General features: G+C 39.2%; 1 protein-coding gene across 1 annotated transcript; it reads right to left on the minus strand.

Moving 5' to 3' along the window:
* Positions 1–15889: 15889 nt before the first annotated feature.
* Positions 15890–18422, minus strand: LOC128636672 (olfactory receptor 2K2-like). The gene is made up of 2 exons (XM_053689662.1): positions 18368–18422; positions 15890–16830 (listed from the first exon to the last, which is right to left on the minus strand). The coding sequence occupies exons 1-2, from the start codon at positions 18420–18422 to the stop codon at positions 15890–15892; spliced, it is 996 nt and encodes a 331-aa protein (XP_053545637.1).
* Positions 18423–20366: the final 1944 nt, after the last annotated feature.

A 20366-nucleotide genomic window follows, 5' to 3' on the forward strand; every position in this document is an offset into this window, starting at 1 on the left:
AGATATGGAATAATATGATTCTATTAAAAACAAATAATAGTATGACCAATTATCAACTGATATACTATATTAGATATGTGTCTGCTGTATTGAGTGGGTAGCTGTATTGGTGAATTTAAAATGTTTGACTGTGTCAGAATAAAACTACATTGATTTTTCTTTGTTTCAGGAATCTGGTGTGAAAATTAGGTTTAGAAATAAATACATAGTCAATAAGTTATCCTATTAATATAATCATGAATGTGGGTCCATATTTTAAACATTGTTGAGAAATGTGAAATGGTGAAGTGAAATATCTGTATTGAGTGATCAATAATTAAAATGCTCCTATATATCTGTCATGATTTAATTCCAACAGAATTCTAATTGCAGGTACGTATGGAATATGGAAATGACTGGAATATGTGGCAGTATGATCACAGAATATTAAATATTATTAAACGTTCTCAATATTAAGTATTAACATGGTACTAGAATGATTAAAATCCTTTTAAGTACCCTAATAGAAATATGGTGTACACTAAATATGGAATATACTGTATTTATATTAAAATGGAATGATGCTTAAATATAGATATGTCTTTATGATTAATTACAGCCCTTACAGACGATATTATGATATAGAATAGTGGGAGATATATATCATGTGTATATATGTATTCTAAATGTACCCATGTTTGGACTTGTAAATACATGCTCAGTTAGATTGGATGGGCCATGTATTAAACATTTATGGCTAGATTACGAGCTTTGTCGGTAAAGACTTGCATTGCTAACAAGCCTTTTTTTTCCAGCGCTCACTTTAAACAAAGCTGGTATTACAAGTTTTATGAATGGCTGCGTTAGCCTCAGAAAAGTGAGCGTTGAGCAAATTTAGCTCCACATCTCACTGTAATACCAGCGCTGCTTACGATAGTGGTAAGCTGGCTAAAACATGCTCGTGCACGATTTCCACATAGGAAACAATGGGGGAGAGCCGGCTGAAAAAAACCTAACACCTGCAAAAAAGCAGCGTCCAGCTTCTAACGCAGCCCCATTGTTTCTTATGGGAAAATACTTTCTATGTCTACACCTAACACCCTAACATGAACCCTGAGTCTAAACACCCCTAATCTTACACTTCTTAACCCCTAATCTGCCGCCCCCGACATCGTCGTCACCTGCTTTATACTATTAACCCCTAATCTGCCCCTAACATCGCAGACACCTACATTATAGTTATTAACCCCTAATCTGCCGCCCCCAATGTCACCGCAACTATATTCAATTTATTAACCCCTAATCTGCCTCCGCAAATGTCGCCGCAACTATAACTAAATGTTTTAACCCCTAAACCTAATTCTAACCCTAACACCCCCTAACTTAAATATAATTTAAATAAATCTAAATAAAATTACTATAATTAAATAAATTAATCCTATTTAAAACTAAATACTTACCTATAAAATAAACCCTAATATAGCTACAATATAACTAATAGTTACATTATAGCTATTTTAAGATTTATTTTTATTTTACAGGCAACTTTGTATTTATTTTAACTAGGTAGAATAGTTATTAAATAGTTATTAACTATTTAGTAACTACCTAGCTAAAATAAATACAAAATTACCTGTAAAATAAACCCTAACCTAAGTTACAATTACACCTAACACTACTCTATAAATAAATTAATTAACTAAATTAAATTAAACTAATTACAATTAAATTAAATAAACTAAATTACGAAAAAAACAAACACTAAATTACAGGAAAAAAAAAATTACAATTTTTTTTAAACGAATCACACCTAATCTAATCACCCTAATAAAATAAAAAGCCCCCCAAAATAATAAAATTCACTACCCTATACTAAATTACAAATAGCCCTTAAAAGGGTCTTTTGCGGGGCATTGCCCCAAAGTAATCGGCTCTTTTACCTGTAAAAAGAAAATACAATACCCCCCCAACATTACAACCCACCACCCACACAACCCTACTCTAAAACCCACCTAATACCCCCTTAAAAAAACCTAACACTAACCCCCTGAAGATCACCCTACCTTGAGCCGTCTTCACCCAGCCGGGCACAAGTGGTCCTCCATACGGCCGAAGTCTTCATCCGATCGGGGCAGAAGAGGTCCTCCAGACGGCAGAAGTCTTCATCCAGGCTGCATCTTCTATCTTCATTCTTCATCCTTCCGTCGCGGAGTGGGTCCATCTTCAGCCGACGTGGAGCATCCTCTTCAAACAAAGTCCTAACGAAGTATAAAGGTTCCTTTAAATGACATCATCCAAGATGGCATCCCTCGAATTCCGATTGGCTGATAGGATTCTATCAGCTAATCTGAATTAAGGTAGGAAAAATCCGATTGGCTGATGCAATCAGCCAATTGGATTGAAGTTTAATCCGATTGGCTGATCCAATCAACCAATAGAATGCGAGGTCAATCCGATTGGCTGATTGGATCAGATTTTTCCTACCTTTATTCCTACCTTTATAGAATCCTATCAGCCAATCGGAATTCGAGGGACGCCATCTTGGATGACATCATTTAAAGGAAACTTCATTCTTTGTTAGGACTTCGTTTGAAGAGGATGCTCCGTGTCGTCTGGATTGAAGATGGACTCCCTCCGCAACGAAAGGATGAAGATAGAAGATGCAGCCTGGATGACGACTTCTGCTGTCTGGAGGACCTCTTCTGCCCCGATCGGATGAAGACTTCGGCCGTATGGAGGACCACTTGTGCCCGGCTGGGTGAAGATGGCTCAAGGTAGGGTGATCTTCAGGGGGTAAGTGTTAGGTTTTTTTAAGGGGGGATTGGGTGGGTTTTAGAGGAGGGGTGTGTGGGTTGTAATGTTGGGGGGTATTGTATTTTCTTTTTACAGGTAAAAGAGCTGATTACTTTGGGGCTATTTGTAATTTAGTGTCCGGGTAGGGAATTTTATTATTTTGGGGGGCTTTTTTAATTTATTAGGGGGATTAGATTAGGTGTAATTAGTTTAAAAAAATTACAATTTATTTTTTATTTTCTGTAATTTAGTGTTTGTTTTTTTCGTAATTTAGTTTATTTAATGTAATTGTAATTAGTTTAATTTAATTTAGTTAATTAATTTATTTATAGAATAGTATTAGGTGTAATTGGAAATTAGGTTAGGGTTTATATTACAGGTAATTTTGTATTTATTTTAGCTAGGTAGTTAATAAATAGTTAATAACTATTTAATAACTATTCTACCTAGTTAAAATAAATACAAAGTTGCCTGTAAAATAAAAATAAATCCTAAAATAGCTAAAATGTAACTATTAGTTATATTGTAGCTATATTAGGGTTTATTTTATAGGTAAGTATTTAGTTTTAAATAGGATTAATTTATTTAATTATAGTAATTTTATTTAGATTTATTTAAATTATATTTAAGTTAGGGGGTGTTAGGGTTAGGGTTAGAATTAGGTTTAGGGGTTAATACATTTAGTTATAGTTGCGGCGACGTTGGGGGCGGCAGATTAGGGGTTAAAAAATATAGCTAGGTGGCGGCGACGTTGGGGGCGGCAGATTAGGGGTTAATAAAATTTATTATAGTGTTTGCGAGGCAGGAGTGCGGCGGTTTAGGGGTTAATACATTTATTAAAGTGGCGGCGATGTCCGGTCGGCAGATTAGGGGTTAAAAAAATGTATTTAAGTGTTTGTGATGTGGGGGGGGCCTCGGTTTAGGGGTTCATAGGTAGTTTATGGGTGTTTGTGTACTTTTTAGCACTTTAGTTAAGAGTTTTATGTTCCGGCGTTAGCCCATAAAACTCTTAACTACTGACTTTTAACAGGACTCTTGACAGGAGAGGGTGTACCGCTCACTTCTTCCAAGACTCGTAATGCCGGCGTTAGGCAAATCCCATTAAAAAGATAGGATACGCAATTGACGTAAGGGGATTTGCGGTAGCCAAAAGTCGCGGAAGAAAAGTGAGCGGAACACCTGTACCTGTCAAACTTGTAATACCAGCGGGTGTTAAAAAGCAGCGTTGGGACCTCTCAATGCTGCTTTTTAAGGCTAACGCAGAACTCCTAATTTAGCAGATAGTTTATTTAAGATAGCAAATTATGAGTGCATTAAATAGATATTTTATAAATATATATCCCTGTAATTGAGAAACAGAATATTTAAAAAATGTACATGTCTCATTCCCATTCCTGTTATTGTTCTCCCGGTTTAAACCTGTACCACAGACAAATGTTTTGGCTGTTAAGAGAGCTACATTTCCCAGTAACCTATGAGAGTTGAGCTCCGGCGCAAAGGGCGTATCCAGATTCTACATGGAATGATTAGAAAATTAAGGAGTGACTTATCACTGATATAAGCTGCCACTATGCAAGAAAGGGGACAGACTCACATTGTAAAAGAGAGATTTACACGTTTTGGGCCTACTATTCTCTGAATCCTGGCTGGAAAACTGTCTTTGGACCAGAGAGATACTCTGTGACCTGTATCCTTGCAATATAGTGATATTCGCTTATTACCATAAGAAATATCTTGAATATTGAACTCTCAAATATTGGTTACTGGTAATGTATTAAGCGTTTAATATTTTTATATTTTAATTTTTTAAAGCAGAGACAGTATTAAATATCAGTGTATTTCATATATTAAATATACTAGCGCTAAGGCAATTATTATTGAGAAAAGGGTCAGGCATTAATATTTTTTAATTCATTGAAGCTACTGTGATATATTTTAAAAATTGCATTTATTATAATGGTTAAATGTCTGGTTGCTGTTAATTAAGCATTGTAAATTAGTAATCCAAATTTTGGCATTGGATTAGTGTTGCTGGCTAATTACAAATTGTCTTGTAAGTTGGTAATATCTGATGTTTAATTCATTTTGAGTTAAGGTTAATTTATAGAAATATTTCTTCCATTTACAGGATAATAGACAATATCTATTGAATAGTAATTAATCTAAATATCTCTATAGCCTGCTTTATATTTTAGTATTGTATCAATAAATTGATAGATATAACTGGTCATAGGTGATATTCAGTTACTACATAAATATAATCACGGTGTATATAAAGATTAACTGATAAGAATTTAGGAATATTTTATATTGAGATTAAAACAAAATTTATGCTTACCTGATAAATGTCTTTCTTACCGGATATGGTGAGTCTACGGCGTCCTCAATTACTGTTGGGAATATCCCTCCTGGCCAGCAGGAGGAGGCAAAGAGCACCACAAGCTGTTAAGTATCACTACTCTTTCCACAAACCCCAGGCATTCGACCGAAGATAAATGGAGAATAAGGAGTAACACAAGGTGTAGAGGTGCCTGAGGTTTTGTAAAAAAAACTGTCTTAAAATAAAGGGTGGGGTCGTGGACTCACCATATCCGGAAATAAATAAATTTATCAGGTAAGCATAAATTTTGTTTTTTATCCTAGGATATGGTGAGTCAACGGCGTCCTCAATTACTGTTGGGAACCAATACCCAAGCTAGAGGACACAGAGGACTAGGGAGGGACAAGACAGGTAGAACTAAAGGGAAGGTACCACCGCTTGAAGAACCTTTCTCCCAAAAGAAGCCTCAGCCGAGGCAAAAGTATCAAAAATGTAAAATTTGGAAAAAGTATGCAGAGAAGACCAAGTTGCACCCTTGCAAATCTGTTCCACAGAAGCTTAATTGTTGAAAGCCCAAGAAGAAGAGACAGCCCTAGTGGAATGAGCTGTAATTCTTTCAGGAGGCTGTTGTCCAGCAGTCTCAAAGGCCAAACAAATTATACTTCTCAACCAGAGAGAAAGAGAAGTAGCAGTAGCTTTCTGACCCAGAAAAACAAACAGGGCAGAAGACTGTAGGTAGAATTTTAGAGCACGCATGACATCCAAGTTGTGCAACAAAAGTTCCTTATGAGAAGAAGGATTAGCACATAGAGAAGGAACAACAATTTCCTGATTAATATTTCTATCCGAAACAACTTTAGGAAGGAAACCAAACTTAGTACGAAGAACCGTCTTATCAACATGAAAGATAAGGTAAGGCAAATCACACTGCAAAGCCGAGAGTTCCGACTCTCCGAGCAGAAGAGATAGCAATAAGAACAAAACCTTCCAAGATAACAACTTAATATCTATGGAAAGCATTGGCTCAAACGGAGCCTGCTGCAAAACTTTAAGAACAAGGTTAAGGACTTAAACACAGGCCTGATGCTGACCAAGGCCTGACAAAAAGATTGCACATCTGGCACATCCGCCAGATGCTTATGTAGCAAAAGAGATAAGAAATCTGACCTTTCAAAGTACTGACGGACAAACCCTTCACCAGACCTTCCTGGAGAAAATACACAATCCTAGAAATCCTGACCCTACTCCAAGAGTAGCCCTTGGATTCACACCAATAAAGATATTTACGCCATATCTTATGGTAAATCTTTCTAGTAACAGGCTTGCGAGCCTGAATCATGGTCTCAATGACCAACTCCGAAAAACCATGCTTAGACATAACTAAGCGATCAATCTCCAAGCAGTCAGCTTCAGAGAAATGAGATTTGAATGAAGGAAGGGACCCTGAAGTAGAAGTTCCTTCCTCAGAGGCAGTCTCCAAGGTGGGAGAGACGACATCTCCACTAGGTCTGCATACCAGATCCTGCAAGGCCACGCAGGGGCTATTAGAATTACTGACACTCTCTCCTGCTTGATACAAGCATTGACTCATGGAAGGAGAGCAAACGGAGGAAACAGGTATGCCAGCCTGAAGTCCCAAGGAGCCGACAGAGCATCTATCAGAATGGCCTGAGGACCCCTTGACCATGAACCGTACCTTGGAAGTTTGGCATTCTGCCGAGAAGCCATCAGATCCAGTTCAGACATCTCCCATCTCCCGTGAGAGTGCCTTTCCTGGGAAAATAGCCAAAGAAGGAATGGCTATCTGTTCTACATAGACTGGTCCAGCAAGAGATGTGGTTGGAGGACGGCTATCGGGCCCTCCAATGGCTCGCTATGCAAGTGCAGCCATGACTGGAGGATGGCTCCCCCACAGAGGGCTTTGGCGGCCCTGGAATGCTGTTTACAAAAAGGACAGAGGACCCACAGTTTGGGAGCCATACAGACCAGGGTCTGGAGGATATCTCTGGGCTCCAAGAGGAACTGCTGGATCTCTTGGAGGAATCCTGACTACTAGACGATCTGGATTTTATAATTGACTAGGAAGAGGCACTGGTTAAGGAATACAAGAGGCTGCTAGATCTCGTTAAGCAGCATGCCAGGGGTATACAGATCTGGGGTGCAGCCCTCTGGGATTCATGGAGCTCGACCGTGAAGGAGTGGCAACAAAGAAAAAGGGAACCAGAGCTGCTGGATCCTGATCAGCAGTCTGGCTCCGAGCTTATGGTCTTGGACCAGGGGGCCACCCTAGCAGAAGCTCTGGCAACAGGGCAGAGAGCCACCGGCTTCTGCCCAGCCCTTGCAGCAGCTCTGGTAAACCAGGGAGAGGAGGTAGTCGTTCTCCCTCCCCTTACACAGAACCCCTTGCAGGGAGAAACGGATGTCGATAACTCTCCCCAGCAGCAGAACCCCTTCCTGGGAGAGGAGACAGTTGGGCTATCTCACCAGCAGCAGAGCCAGGAGCAGGGAGAGGAGACAGTCGGTCTCTCTTCCCAGAGGCAGAGCCATCCTCTGGGAGTGGAGGTAGTCGTCCTCCCTCCCCTTACACAGAACCCCTTCCTGGGAGAGGAGACAGTCAGTCTCTCTCTCCAGTGGCTGAGCCGGGAGAGGAGACAGTCAGTCTCTCTCCCCAGCGGCAGAGCCAGGAGCCGGGAGAGGAGACAGTCGGTCTCTCTCCCCGTAAGCAGAACCCCTTGCAGGGAGAGATGGATGTCGATAACTCTCCCCAGCAGCAGAACCCCTTCCCAGGAGAAGAGACAGTCAGTCTCTCTCCCCAGCGGCAGAGCCAGGAGCAGGGAGAGGAGACAGTCAGTCTTTCTCCTAAGTGGCAGAGCCATCCCCTGGGGGCGGAGGTAGTTGTCCTCCCTCCCCTTACACAGAACACCTTCCTGGGAGAGGAGACAGTCTGTCTTTCTCCCCAGCAGCAGAGCCAGGAGCAGGGAAAGGCGACAGTCGATCTCTCTCCTCAGCGGCAGAGCCAGGAGCAGGGAAGAGACAGTCTGTGTCTCTCCCCAGCGGCAGATCCATCCCTCGGGAGCGGAGGTAGTCGTCCTCCCTCCCCTTACACAGAACCCCTTGCAGGGAGAGATGGGTATCGATATCTCTCCCCAGTGGCAGAATCCATTTTTGAGAGAGGAGACAGTTGGTCTCTCTCCCTAGCAGCAGAACCTCGTACAGGAAGCAGAGACAGCTGGTCTCCCTCCCCAGCGGCAGCACAGTTTCTCAGGGAGCAGAGGTAGTTGGCCTCCCTCCCCAGCAGCAGATCCCCTTCCCAGGAGGAGAGACAGCCTGTCTCCCTCCCCAGTAGATGAGCATGATCTCTACCCTTTTGCGCCCAGGAGGATTTCTCACTGGAGGCAGGCGTTGCATTGGGCAAGGAGGATTAAAGCTTATGCAGTTGGTGCCACATGTTTGGGCACCCGAGCTTTGCCTGCCCCAGCAAGGAGCAACCTCACCCTTCTGTCTTTGGTGGGAATACAGCTGGGAAACTGGCACTGGTTTTGTATGTGGGTGGGTCAGCCGGTACTCAACAGAGTGTCACAGAGGGAGGCAGTATGGCCATGGAACTTAAAGACACTGGAACTTGTCGGAAAGCAACTGTTTGGGAGCCGGCCTTGGCAAACTTGTTTGGTACTTTGCATCGTGTGACTATCCCTGCGCCCAGGGCGCAGGGGATAAAAGCCAGCAGAAACCCCCCAGGGTGCCTCAAGCGCAGGGGACATGGGATAACCTTCTCCATCATCCGAGAAGTGGAGGACCACCGTCGGACAGCCCCAAGTAGACCCGTGTGGATCTAGTTGGGTCTGCCGAACTGGAAGGGGGGAGTTGTCACAGATACCGGGCTGCAAGGACTAAACCCCTACCCCCCTACAACCTCACCCCTGTTGTTTCTTAGTGGTTTTGGGCTCCTCAGAGCAACCACAATCTCTGAAAGCTTTTTGTTTGCTTTTTGTTGGCTTGTTTTTGTGTTCTAAACTTGTTAAGACAAGAGCTGGTCTATGACCGGGAAAACCCTCCTAGGCTGGCCGGGCTCCTGGAACTCCCAGTCGGCCGTCTCACAACGGACATTTGCCTAACCCCTCTCAGGCTGGCCGGGTTTCTGGAACTCCCAGTCAGCCACAGGACAGCAGGACACCCGCTAACTTTACCCCTGTTCTCTCCAGCAGCCCTTGGCCCCAGAACTCTGCTCTTTTGGGGATTGGTAGCCCCTAGGGAGGACAAGAGCTGGGGGAATTATCGGAGGGGAGCTCCTTTGTGAACTGCAGATTTTGGACACACCTAACCCCATAACTTCAACGGACTGTAACTTTAGTCCCCAGTAACGAATCACACTGATTTTGGGACTGTGGCATCTGGGGACTGAGAGCTTTAAAATTACACCGGGATCACCCCGAAACTGCCACCCCTAAGTAGAGCGCAAAACTATTAGTGATATTTGGGTTGTTCACAATCCTTTAATAAAAATTATCAACTAATTTAGCTCTAAAAATCGCCATATCTGTTAATGGTGCTTTTCTGCTGATATTCATTAGATAAATAAAAAGAGAGAAGTGCTCAACATGGGAACGAACAACAGCATAATAGCTTGTTCTATGGCTAGTTACCACCCTAGAAGCAGCCTCTTTTTGCTCAATATGTGCCTTTCACAGAGAAGAACTTTCCTGTAGCATATAAGTCTGATCCTGACATCACAGTACAGTCCAGCCCCGAAATACCAGGTAATCCCTCTCTGAACAAGAGAAACAGCAAAACCCCAGACGTACGTTTCGGCCTATTGTGGGCCTCGTCAGTGAGGTGCAGCCATATCCCTCTAGGCACACTGAGCAACAGGTCCATGTCTGGATTCCCGCATCACACTTAGGGAGACTTCCCTAAGTGTCATAATTTGCATAAATAAAAAGAGAGAAGCGCTCAACCTGGGAACGAACAACAGCATAATAGCTTGTTCTATGACTAGTTACCACCCAAGAAGCAGCCTCTTTTTGCTCAATATGTGCCTTTCACAGAGAAGAACTTTCCTGTAGCATATCAGTCTGATCCTGACTTAACAGTGCAGTCCAGCCCCGAAATACCAGGCAATCCCTCTCTGAACGAGAGAAACAGCAAAACCCCAGCAAAATCATTAGAAACATTTATCTAAAGGATTTTGATTGACCCAATTGTGTGCTAACATCACTTGAGCATGATAAATAGCGCTATTTTTGCGCTCATATTAGAAGCGCAGATGAGAAAAATCTCTCATATTGACCTAGATTACAAGTACAGCTCTATTTAGTGCTTTCCCTCAAGCATTAACACGACCAGAGGTAAAGTTTTTGCGTACGTGGGTTAGCAAACGTATTCCAAGTTAAAAATAAAACTTTTGCGAGTGAGCTAACTAACTAAAGGACAATGGATATCGCAACCACGTTAACTTCTTCTCATCATAGACTTAAATGGAGTGCAAGTAAAAAACAACAACTAACACTTATCGCTTGCACGCAAACCCGACACCATATTAAACTCACAGCGCTATAATAACAGGTGTTGTTAATATTTCATAATCCAATGATCTTCCCATACAGGGAAATTTTCTTTGTATTTTTAAATTTTTGTATTTTTAAAAAGATGTATATATATATATACTGTATATATATATCTGTATATATTCATATAGATATATACTGTAGGTAGAGTTATATATTTTACATTAAAATCGATCCGATATTTAAAAATATATATATTCAAAAATAAAACAGATATTTTTTTCTATGTGAAGAACATTGAAATGTAAAATATGCATAACACATTTCGGGTTTCACAATGTAGGTTTAACACGGTTTTGGGGTAGTCAACATGAAGAATTAGTTATCTAAAGGCGTGTTAAATATTAAACATAAAACATTAAAAAAATATTAATAATTATAGTAATGTTTTTAAAAATTCTAAAAAAGCTTTTGAAAATATATGTATATTTTACAGTAAATATAATGAATTATTATTACTAATATTTTTTTAATATTTTATATTTAGACCTACAGCAGAAAATACAATATGTGTTACACATATTTTACATTCCAATGTTCTTCAAAAATATTTTTTTAAATATTTTTTAAAATATGTATTGCTCTCTCTCTATATATGATAATGTTATATATATATATATATATATATATATATATATACACACACTAGGGCTGCACTATTAAAGTGAAGGTCAAGTCCGCCTCACTCGATTCTAGTATTATCATTTACATGTAAAATCAGCATCATGTTCATTGATCAAAAACGTCAAAAATATTTCTGTCATTTTAATTTTTAATTTACTATTACCCTCCGTTTCACCGCAAATGTCCGCCCGACATCTTCCCTCATTTGATTGACAGGTTTTTTTCTTGTTATATCCAATTCCTTTACTTCCCCCGTGGCGTCCTGCCCCTTTCTACCCACGTCATCTGTAACAATTGTGCATGCGTGTAAATGCGGCTCTCGTCATCTACTTCATGCTCGTGCATGATATGCGCATGCGTATTACGCTGTATGTTTGCCTTCCATACATTGACTCAATCAGTACTATTGCGTGCAAGAGAAGAGAGGAAGTGAAATAACTTTGCCGTTTGTAATCATCCATATCTGTGCAATATTCACTATCTAACACCATAGTCATATTCTAACAAGAATAAAGCAAGGAAATGTAGATTATGTTTATAATAAATATTGTAATTATATTTGATCTTACATATTAAATTATAATAATACTCTTAATATATTTTTTTAGTTACTAACATTTGAAATTGCAGATCGTAAGTTTCAGTGCTATATTCTTGAAAATTGCCACGCATGCGCGAATGCTGTTACAATACGCATGCAAATTTTGAAAACTAGTCTTGTGCACGAGCTTGGAAGTGATGCGGCGGGCATGTTGAAATGCTCGCTACGTCACTAGTGCCAAAAAAGGAAGTGGATCGGGGGAGGAGTAAAAATACGAAACAAAGGTTTTATATATATATATATATATATATATATATATATATATAATTTATTAATCAATAATTGACTTTTTCAAAAAATGATCTTAGCGACTGTAATAGTTATATTATAATGTTTACATAGGTGGTGTGCATCTAGTAAAAACTGACCTTCACTTTAATTGCATGATGCGATTAATCGCAATTTTAAGCAACTTTCTAATTTACTCCTGTTATACATTTTTCTTTGTTCTTTTGGTATCTTTATTTGAAAAAGCAGGAATGTACACTTAGGAGCCTGCCAATTTTTGGTAGCGCTTTCTGATTGGTGGCTAAATATATATGCACATATATATCTATAATTAAGCATTCTAAAAAGTAAATATATAAATAAAGTATTTCACTTATATTTTTACATATTAAAAATATAAAATTAAGGTATAGTGACCGATTTATCAATTTCTGGCGGACCCGATACGCTGTAGCTGTAGCAGTTCTGGGGAACAGCTTGTGCAATGCTGCCCCCTGCAGATTTGCGGCTAATCGGCCACTAGCAGGCAGTGTCAATCAACCCGATCATATGCGATCAGGCGGATTGATGTCCGCAGCCTCAGAGGCGGTGGACGAGTTAATAAACAGTGGTCTTAAGACCGCTGCTTCTTAAAAAAAATTCTGGCGAGCCTAAAACAGCGGTATTTGGCCACATTCAGGCCATGATAAACCTGCCCCTGTTTTAACAGTGATTTAAAGGTGTATGATACATAATCAGGTGCTGGACTGGGAAGGGCTCAAAGAGGTATATGTACATGTGGGTGTATATGTATGTGTGTGTCTGTATGTATGTGTGTGTGTGTATGTATGTGTGTGTGTGCATATGTATTTTTATGTGTGTATTTGCATGTGTGTGTTTATATGTATGTGTGTGTGTGCATATGTATTTTTATGTGTGTATTTGTATGTGTGTATGTAAATATGCATGTGTGTGCGGGTATGCATATGAATATGTATTTGTGTGTGTATGTGTCTGTGTATTTATATATGTGTATCTGTGTGTATTTGTATGTGTGTATGTATATGTATATATGTATGTATGTATGTATGTGTGTGCATGTGCATATGTGTATGTACTGTAGTGTATATGTATTTACTTTCCTGGTAAAATATTTTATAAATAAATATATATACACACAAGCTGCACCCAGGTGGTAAATCACCATAGAACAGGCTAACAATGGTATTGAGCCAGTTGTTTGTTCCTGTGAGTGCACTTCTCTCTGTATGTATTTAGTCTCCCTATGGGAAAAAGGATCAACAAGACGTGGACTCCTTGCTCAGTGTGCTTAGAGGAATATGGCTACACCTCACTGACGAGGCCCAATGAAGGCCGAAATGATTGTCTGGGGTTGCTTTGTTTCTTGTTCAGAGAGGAATTGCCTGGTATTTCGGCGCTGGACTGACCGTAATAGGCAGGATCAGACTGATATACTACAGGAAAGTTCTACTCTGTGAAAAGCATTACAGGGCTAAAAGATGCTGCACCCAGGTGGTAAATCGCTATAGAACAGGCTAAAAATGGTATTGAGCCAGTTGTTCGTTTCTGTGAGTGCACTTCTCTCTGTATGTATTTAGTCTCCCTATGGGAAAAAGGGGCAACCAGACGTGGACTCCTTGCTCAGTGTGCTTAGAGGAATATGGCTACACCTCACTGATGAGGTCCAATGAAGGCCGAAACAATCGTCTGGGTTTGCTGTGTTCCTTGTTCAGAGAGGAATTGCCTGGTATTTCGGTGCTGGACTAACTGTAATAGGCGGGATCAGACTGATATACTACAGGAAAGTTCTACTCTGTGAAAAGCATTACTGGGCTAAAAAGCTGCACCCATGTGGTAAATCGCCATAGAACAGTCTAACAATAGTATTGAGCCAGATGTTCGTTCCTGTGAGTGCACTTCTCTCTGTATGTGTATGTATATATATATATATATATATATATATTATATATATATATTGTAATCTAAAAAATCAAGCGCACAAAAGCACTTCTCATAGTGCAATACATTTTATTACAAAAAGATATATAAATATACGATGAAATTTCCCATGCAGATGGGTACTCACAAAGGAACCCTCAATCATTTTGTTCAACATTTGATGAGGTAGTTTGAACTAACAAACTGTCAGCGATGGGGAAACATGACGTGCAGGGATGGTTATAAGATGGTTATAGTTCAGTTTCTATAGACCAGTTATGTCATAACATATTGCAGCACTGAAACCAAATAACATAGCACAGACACTTGGTGTACATAGGAGTAAAAGCACCAAAGATGCTTTTACTTATTTACTTTTAATTTAATTTTATTCTTTATTTGTATATAGAATTATGCCCATATAGATACTCAATTGATGTATATAGCTTGAGTTTAGATATGGATGTAAACCCCTATATAGCACTCATTGGATAACATTTCTACATATATCCCTGATAAGTGTAGCCCTTTTACTATAGGCTGGTACAGCAATAGTTAACAGAAGGGCTGCAGGGAATATAGAAGACACAACTAGCGTACAGACTAACACGCTAGGGAGAACTAGTAGCCGTTGGTTACCATGCCAACCAAGGAAACAAATGATTATCTTAAATATAGCAAATGGAACAATCCGCCAAGTAGATCCGGCAATGGCTGATCCCCATGCCAACCAGGATAACAAATGGCGGTGCCGCACAAATCTTAGACACAACCGGGAGACATCCATGTAAGATAAAAGGATGAGCTGAGTGATAGTACACAACAATCGATATATAGATGTGCACACTAACACGTAATAACACGGGCACAGATGCACAAAGGGGTAACATTCTAGACTGAGACACACGCTGCATATAGAATGATATAAATATATCTTGCAGTAATATATACAACGGAAAGATATGTACACTAATTTGTTCTAAGCCACAGTTGATGTACTGAATTTAGGTTATTTTGGTACTATTATATTATATTACACTTTCTAGTAACAACCGGAAACATAACCAGTTTAACTCCTTCCGGTTTACATAGTGGAACGCAGGATATGCGTTCCACACACACTGTTTGGCGCCACTTCACTGAAAGCACATTAAGTTACACAGGTATTTGTCATTGTTTAATCACTTTATTTGTATATATGTTTGTTTATTGCACTTTATGTTTATGCTGATGATGGGGAGGAAGTCCCTAAAAACGTTCCATTAAAGATTGTTAATTTTTCTTCACTAAAAGACCTGAGAGTGCATCCGTTTGTCCAGGAATATATATATATATATATATATATATATATATATATATATATATATATATATATATATATATATATGAAAATGTCTATTCTAAAATACCTATATATTCCCCTACACATATCCCCCTATGATAAGAACATTGGAATGTGAAATATTTACAATACATACACAGTTAAACACTTTATTAAATATGAATATTACATACATATGATTTTACATGTTTTCAGCTACTTGACTGCAAAGGGCTCCAATGCACTTATTATACATATATTTATGTGTTTATATGTGTATATGTCTGTAAAAACATATATACACATATAAATACATAAACAAATACATATGTACAAATATATGCAACTTTTTTGTCTCGCATAACAGTTAACAAGATCTCTCAAGTAGCGATATCCAGAAAAAAGTTAAATTAAATTGCTCCCAGTCAAAGAGCCATGATAAACCCCCTTTTCAGTTGAGCAGAAAAGTTACCGCACCACTTGTAATCTAGCCCATAACAGCACATGATAATGTTTAGTATCTACAGAAACTTTTTCAAAACACTTTTCATGGACTTCAAAACCTCTTTATTTCTCAGGCTATAAACCAGCGGATTTACCATGGGAACCACGCCAGTGTAAATTATGGAGAGCAGTTTATCTATTTCCAGAGAATTTTCCGACTTAGGTTTCATGTTCAAGCTTATAGAAGTTCCGTAAAAGAGTAAAACAACTGTGAGATGGGAGGAGCAGCTGGAGAAGGTCTTGAGTCTTCCAGATGATGATCGGATCTTTAGGATGGTAGATATGATATAGATATAGGAAATCATTATAAGTATAAATGGTAACAGACCCAATGCTGTGGCTTCTAATGGTATAAACAAAGTCATAATATATGTGATGTCACTACACGAGAGCTTCAGTAATATTGTTACATCACAGAAGAAATTGTTGATTTCTTGTTTATTACAGAAGGTTAAATGAGATGCTATCAAAGAGAAAGCAGATGCATTCAAGAGGCCACCAAACCAAGACACAGTGATAAGCAGAGCACACACCATTTTGCTCATGATAAGAGGATAATGCAGTGGGATACAAATGGCCACATAGCGGTCGTAAGCCATGGAGGTCAGCAGTAAAAACTCAGTACCAATGCAGAATACAAATAGAAATATCTGGGTAATGCAGCCTGAGAACGTTATGCTGGTATCACCTGTGATAGTGATGGCCAAAAGCTTTGGCAAAATAGCAGATACGTACATGATGTCTTGTACTGATAAACTGCACAGGAATAAATACATCGGTGTTTGCAGCTGGGACACCAGAGATACAAGTGTGACAATAGTGACGTTTCCGAGTAGAGCCAGTAAATACATCAGCAAAACCCCAATGAAAACCACAAGTTGTTCTTTATCAGATACATTAAATGTTTTTAGATAGAATTCTCCCAATAATGTGCCGATTTTTACACTTGTGTTTTTTTCTAGGAGAAGCGAATAAAATATATTTACATCTTAATGATATTTTGAGATAATTGATGATGTCTCATATTGGTTTTGTAATGTTCCCTGCTAAATAAAAATACACAACTGCTTACACATTTGTTCTATATATGTTGCATTGGTTACTGGTAGGTTAAATCCATTCCTTTACTCTCAAATGATTTTGTTGCAGGAAACTTATAGTTTTCTAGCAACAGTTATGAAGGGATGAAACTTAACTCACAATATCATAAAAATCCTCTCACATATTCTACAATATTTCCACTTCTTACCAAATAAGGGTCCGATTGTGAGTGGAGCGCAAAATATCGCTTTTGCAAGAGTAATATTTGCGCTCAACTCATTAATACCAGTGCTGGTATTACTAGTTAGGAGCAATGCGAACGCACTCACGAGAGCGCAATGCCATAGTTTCTAATCGGAGCCTCATTCTCATGCCATGAGACACCGCAGAAAACCTTGTGCAGTGAAGGCGGTAAGTCGTGCAGCGATGGACAGCAAAATGTAAATATGTATGTATGTATATGAATCTATACATATATATTTAGGTGTTTATATATGTACTGTATATACACATATTAACACAAAAATAAATATGTATATAAGTATATATAAAGGCCAAAGAGAGCACTCGCCGTAATTTTCGTGTCAAAAAATGTTTTATTCCATGTGAACGTTTTCAGGGAGTGACCCCGTCCTCAGACAAATTCAAACAATACAATCAAGTGTACTCACCACTCTGTGTCTTTATATGTGCTAGCAGTGCATAGAAGAAAGTTTCGATCCACGCCAGGGATTGGTATAAAAGATATAAACTTTATTGAATTTTGTCACGGAATACAGCTCACAGTACCAGGAGATTTGCAAAATAGTGAGAAAGAATTTCTCACTTCTTGCAGCTGATGATCAACTCAAAGAGGTTGTCGATACAGGCATTAGGTGTTCTTACAAGAAATGTAAGACACTTGGTTTCTTATTGGCACTGACGCAATTGAGAATGACAGGTCCAAGGACGCAAAGTTCTTGGCTCACGCAGGTGGGTATGTACAGGTGTGGGAGCCATCACTGTCGCCCCTGTGAATTCGTTCAAGTTACCAAAGAATTTGAGTCAATGGTGAATGGTACCACATATGACATACGTTCTTGTTTAAACTGCAGAATTTGTTATGTGATATACTTGATCACAGGAAACAATACGTAGGACTCACGTCTCGAGACATGAACTCGAGAATAAGAGAACACCTATCTACCATTAGTGTGGGGAAGGCAACTACCCCATTAGTACAGCATTTCATAAGGAAACATGATGGTAGCCTTAATACCTTCAAGTGGTGTGCCATCGAGAAAGTGGTTTTGCCCAAACGTGGAGGGGACCTGGATAAGCTCTTAGCAAAAAGAGAAATATTTTGGATATTCAGGTTGGAAACCAGAGTTCCAAAGGGTCTGAACTCCAAGTTTGACATGATTAATTTTTGGGAATGATTATTCAGTTTTGTCCCATTTAAGTTCAGTACCCACCCCCATGAGTTTCTGCACTAGTGGTACCCTGAGCATTAACATTAGTGTAGTCCATTTTTATACACCATTATTAGTTTTGTCATTGATACACTGGTGAGGGATAGGGAGTTGAAACTTCCACCCCCTCCCCTTATGACATTATTTTGTCCTGCATGCAACTTTGTCACACACTTTCAGAATTTAGTCAGTGTATTATATCATATGATTTTCCTATATTTCTGATTCCTCCACCCCAGGTCACAGATTCCATGCCATCCTTCTCTTTCCAAATATTTTATAACCATACCTTAATGCCAAATATTTAACTGCAGTGGGAAATTGTTTTGGATGTCACTATTCTGTTTTATCATTTTCTATATTTCAGTACACAGGTATTATCATGAATGCATTATCAATACATAGGCTTTTGTTATGTATGTATTTATTTATTTATACATGTATCAGTTCATTATAGGCAGGTGGTCATTTGGAGGTTGTATAGACTTTGTATATATATATTTTGTGTTCAATTACATTGCAGTCTTTCCCCCTATACCACTGCATACACACATGAATTGTTTATTTTCGAACACTAGTATCTATTTTCAATAACATTTTATGTGCCTATATTGTGTGGTTTTTTTAGGTATTATACCTCATGAATTAACTATATATACCTGTACCATTCTGTTTCTCATTACTACCAATGTTTACATTTTATTATTGTATATAGATTATTTGTTTTGCCCCTCTTTCTTAACGTTCCATCTCTTCAGTCTGGGCTTCCAACAGTTAAATATCAAACCCAGTGAGCGCATTCTAGTGTTTTTAATTTGTAATCAACCATTGAGCCAATCAGCTTTTCCTCTGTTCTTAAAATAGTAGAGTGGAACACAGCACCACAGGCTATGACTACGGCTTTCATGCCGAAACGCGTAAGCCAGGTGCTGCGCTCACTCAATCTGCTGCCAAAACCTTCATTGTGTTTTAAAATGATCCAATAAAGTTTATATCTTTTATACCAATCCCTGGCGTGGATCGAAACTTTCTTCTATGCACTGCTTGCACATTCCAGAGATCCGACGCCGAGGTCCTGCTATACAGCACCCCCCCACTGGAGGAACCAATCCGTAACTCCCCGTTGATAGTGACATCATCCCGGAAGTGCCGGGGCATCTGAGGAATCACACAGGCTGCGGACGCCGACAGAGGCGGAGGAGGCTTCGGAGTTCACTTACTCTCACAGATGGTGATGGTCTCCGGTTCCGGACAAGCCTTAAAATCCCAGGTGCAGGGTAAGAGGGCACGAGTAAGGTGCCGATCCCTTTGACACTTTGACACGCTGACAGTCATTTATCCTACCGGTTGGGACATTTGGGGAAAGTTTTTGCTGTTTGGCTCTGGGTTCCAGTGGACTTCCATTTAAACTGTATTATGTTGCTGTGATTTGTACACAGTAGGGACTCACACTCCACATGCTTTTTGATTTAATAATCTTTATATGTGCTAGCATAATGCAGGCCGCCTTCCCCCCCATGTGAACGCCATGCTGAAACCGGAAGTGACGGTTGACGTCATCATGTTGAGTTCCGGCTGCCCGCCTTATTCCTATTGGACAATAATCAGTAAACAAAAAGCAGTTACCATAGTGATATAACGAAAATTTAGACAAATCAAAAACACAAACTTAAACTATATGGGCAATATAGTGATGCCTTAATTAATGCGGTATGTGAAATCCGCTCAGTGTCAATTTAGTGTATATCAATCTTTTTGTGTTTGTCTTATATGTGAATTGCGGTAAAAGTGTAAGTTAAAAACAAGGACTGGAATATATCAGTTGGGCAGACTCTTAAAGTATATGGCTAGCCGTAAAAAGAAAAAATGGTAAAAAGGGAAAAAAACCTAAGTGTTAAGTTATATATCTATGGCTACGACTCATCTATTATATAGGAAAAGTGTCATATTAACCATGTCATAAAAAACTATGTGGGATATATCATAATGTTCAGAAAAGCAA

The sequence above is a fragment of the Bombina bombina genome, chromosome 7 (assembly GCF_027579735.1).
Source record: "Bombina bombina isolate aBomBom1 chromosome 7, aBomBom1.pri, whole genome shotgun sequence".
NCBI lineage: Eukaryota > Metazoa > Chordata > Amphibia > Anura > Bombinatoridae > Bombina > Bombina bombina.

What these genes read in the sequence shown, in the direction of transcription:
- LOC128636672 (XM_053689662.1), bottom strand. Translation starts at nt 18,422, where the DNA reads ATGGACTACACTAATGTTAATGCTCAGGGTACCACTAGTGCAGAAACT. An exon ending in TAGTGCAGAAACTCATGGGG is followed by an intron (nt 16,831 to 18,367) that starts GTGGGTACTGAA and finishes CGCTTCTCCTAG; the next exon opens with AAAAAAACACAAGTGTAAAA.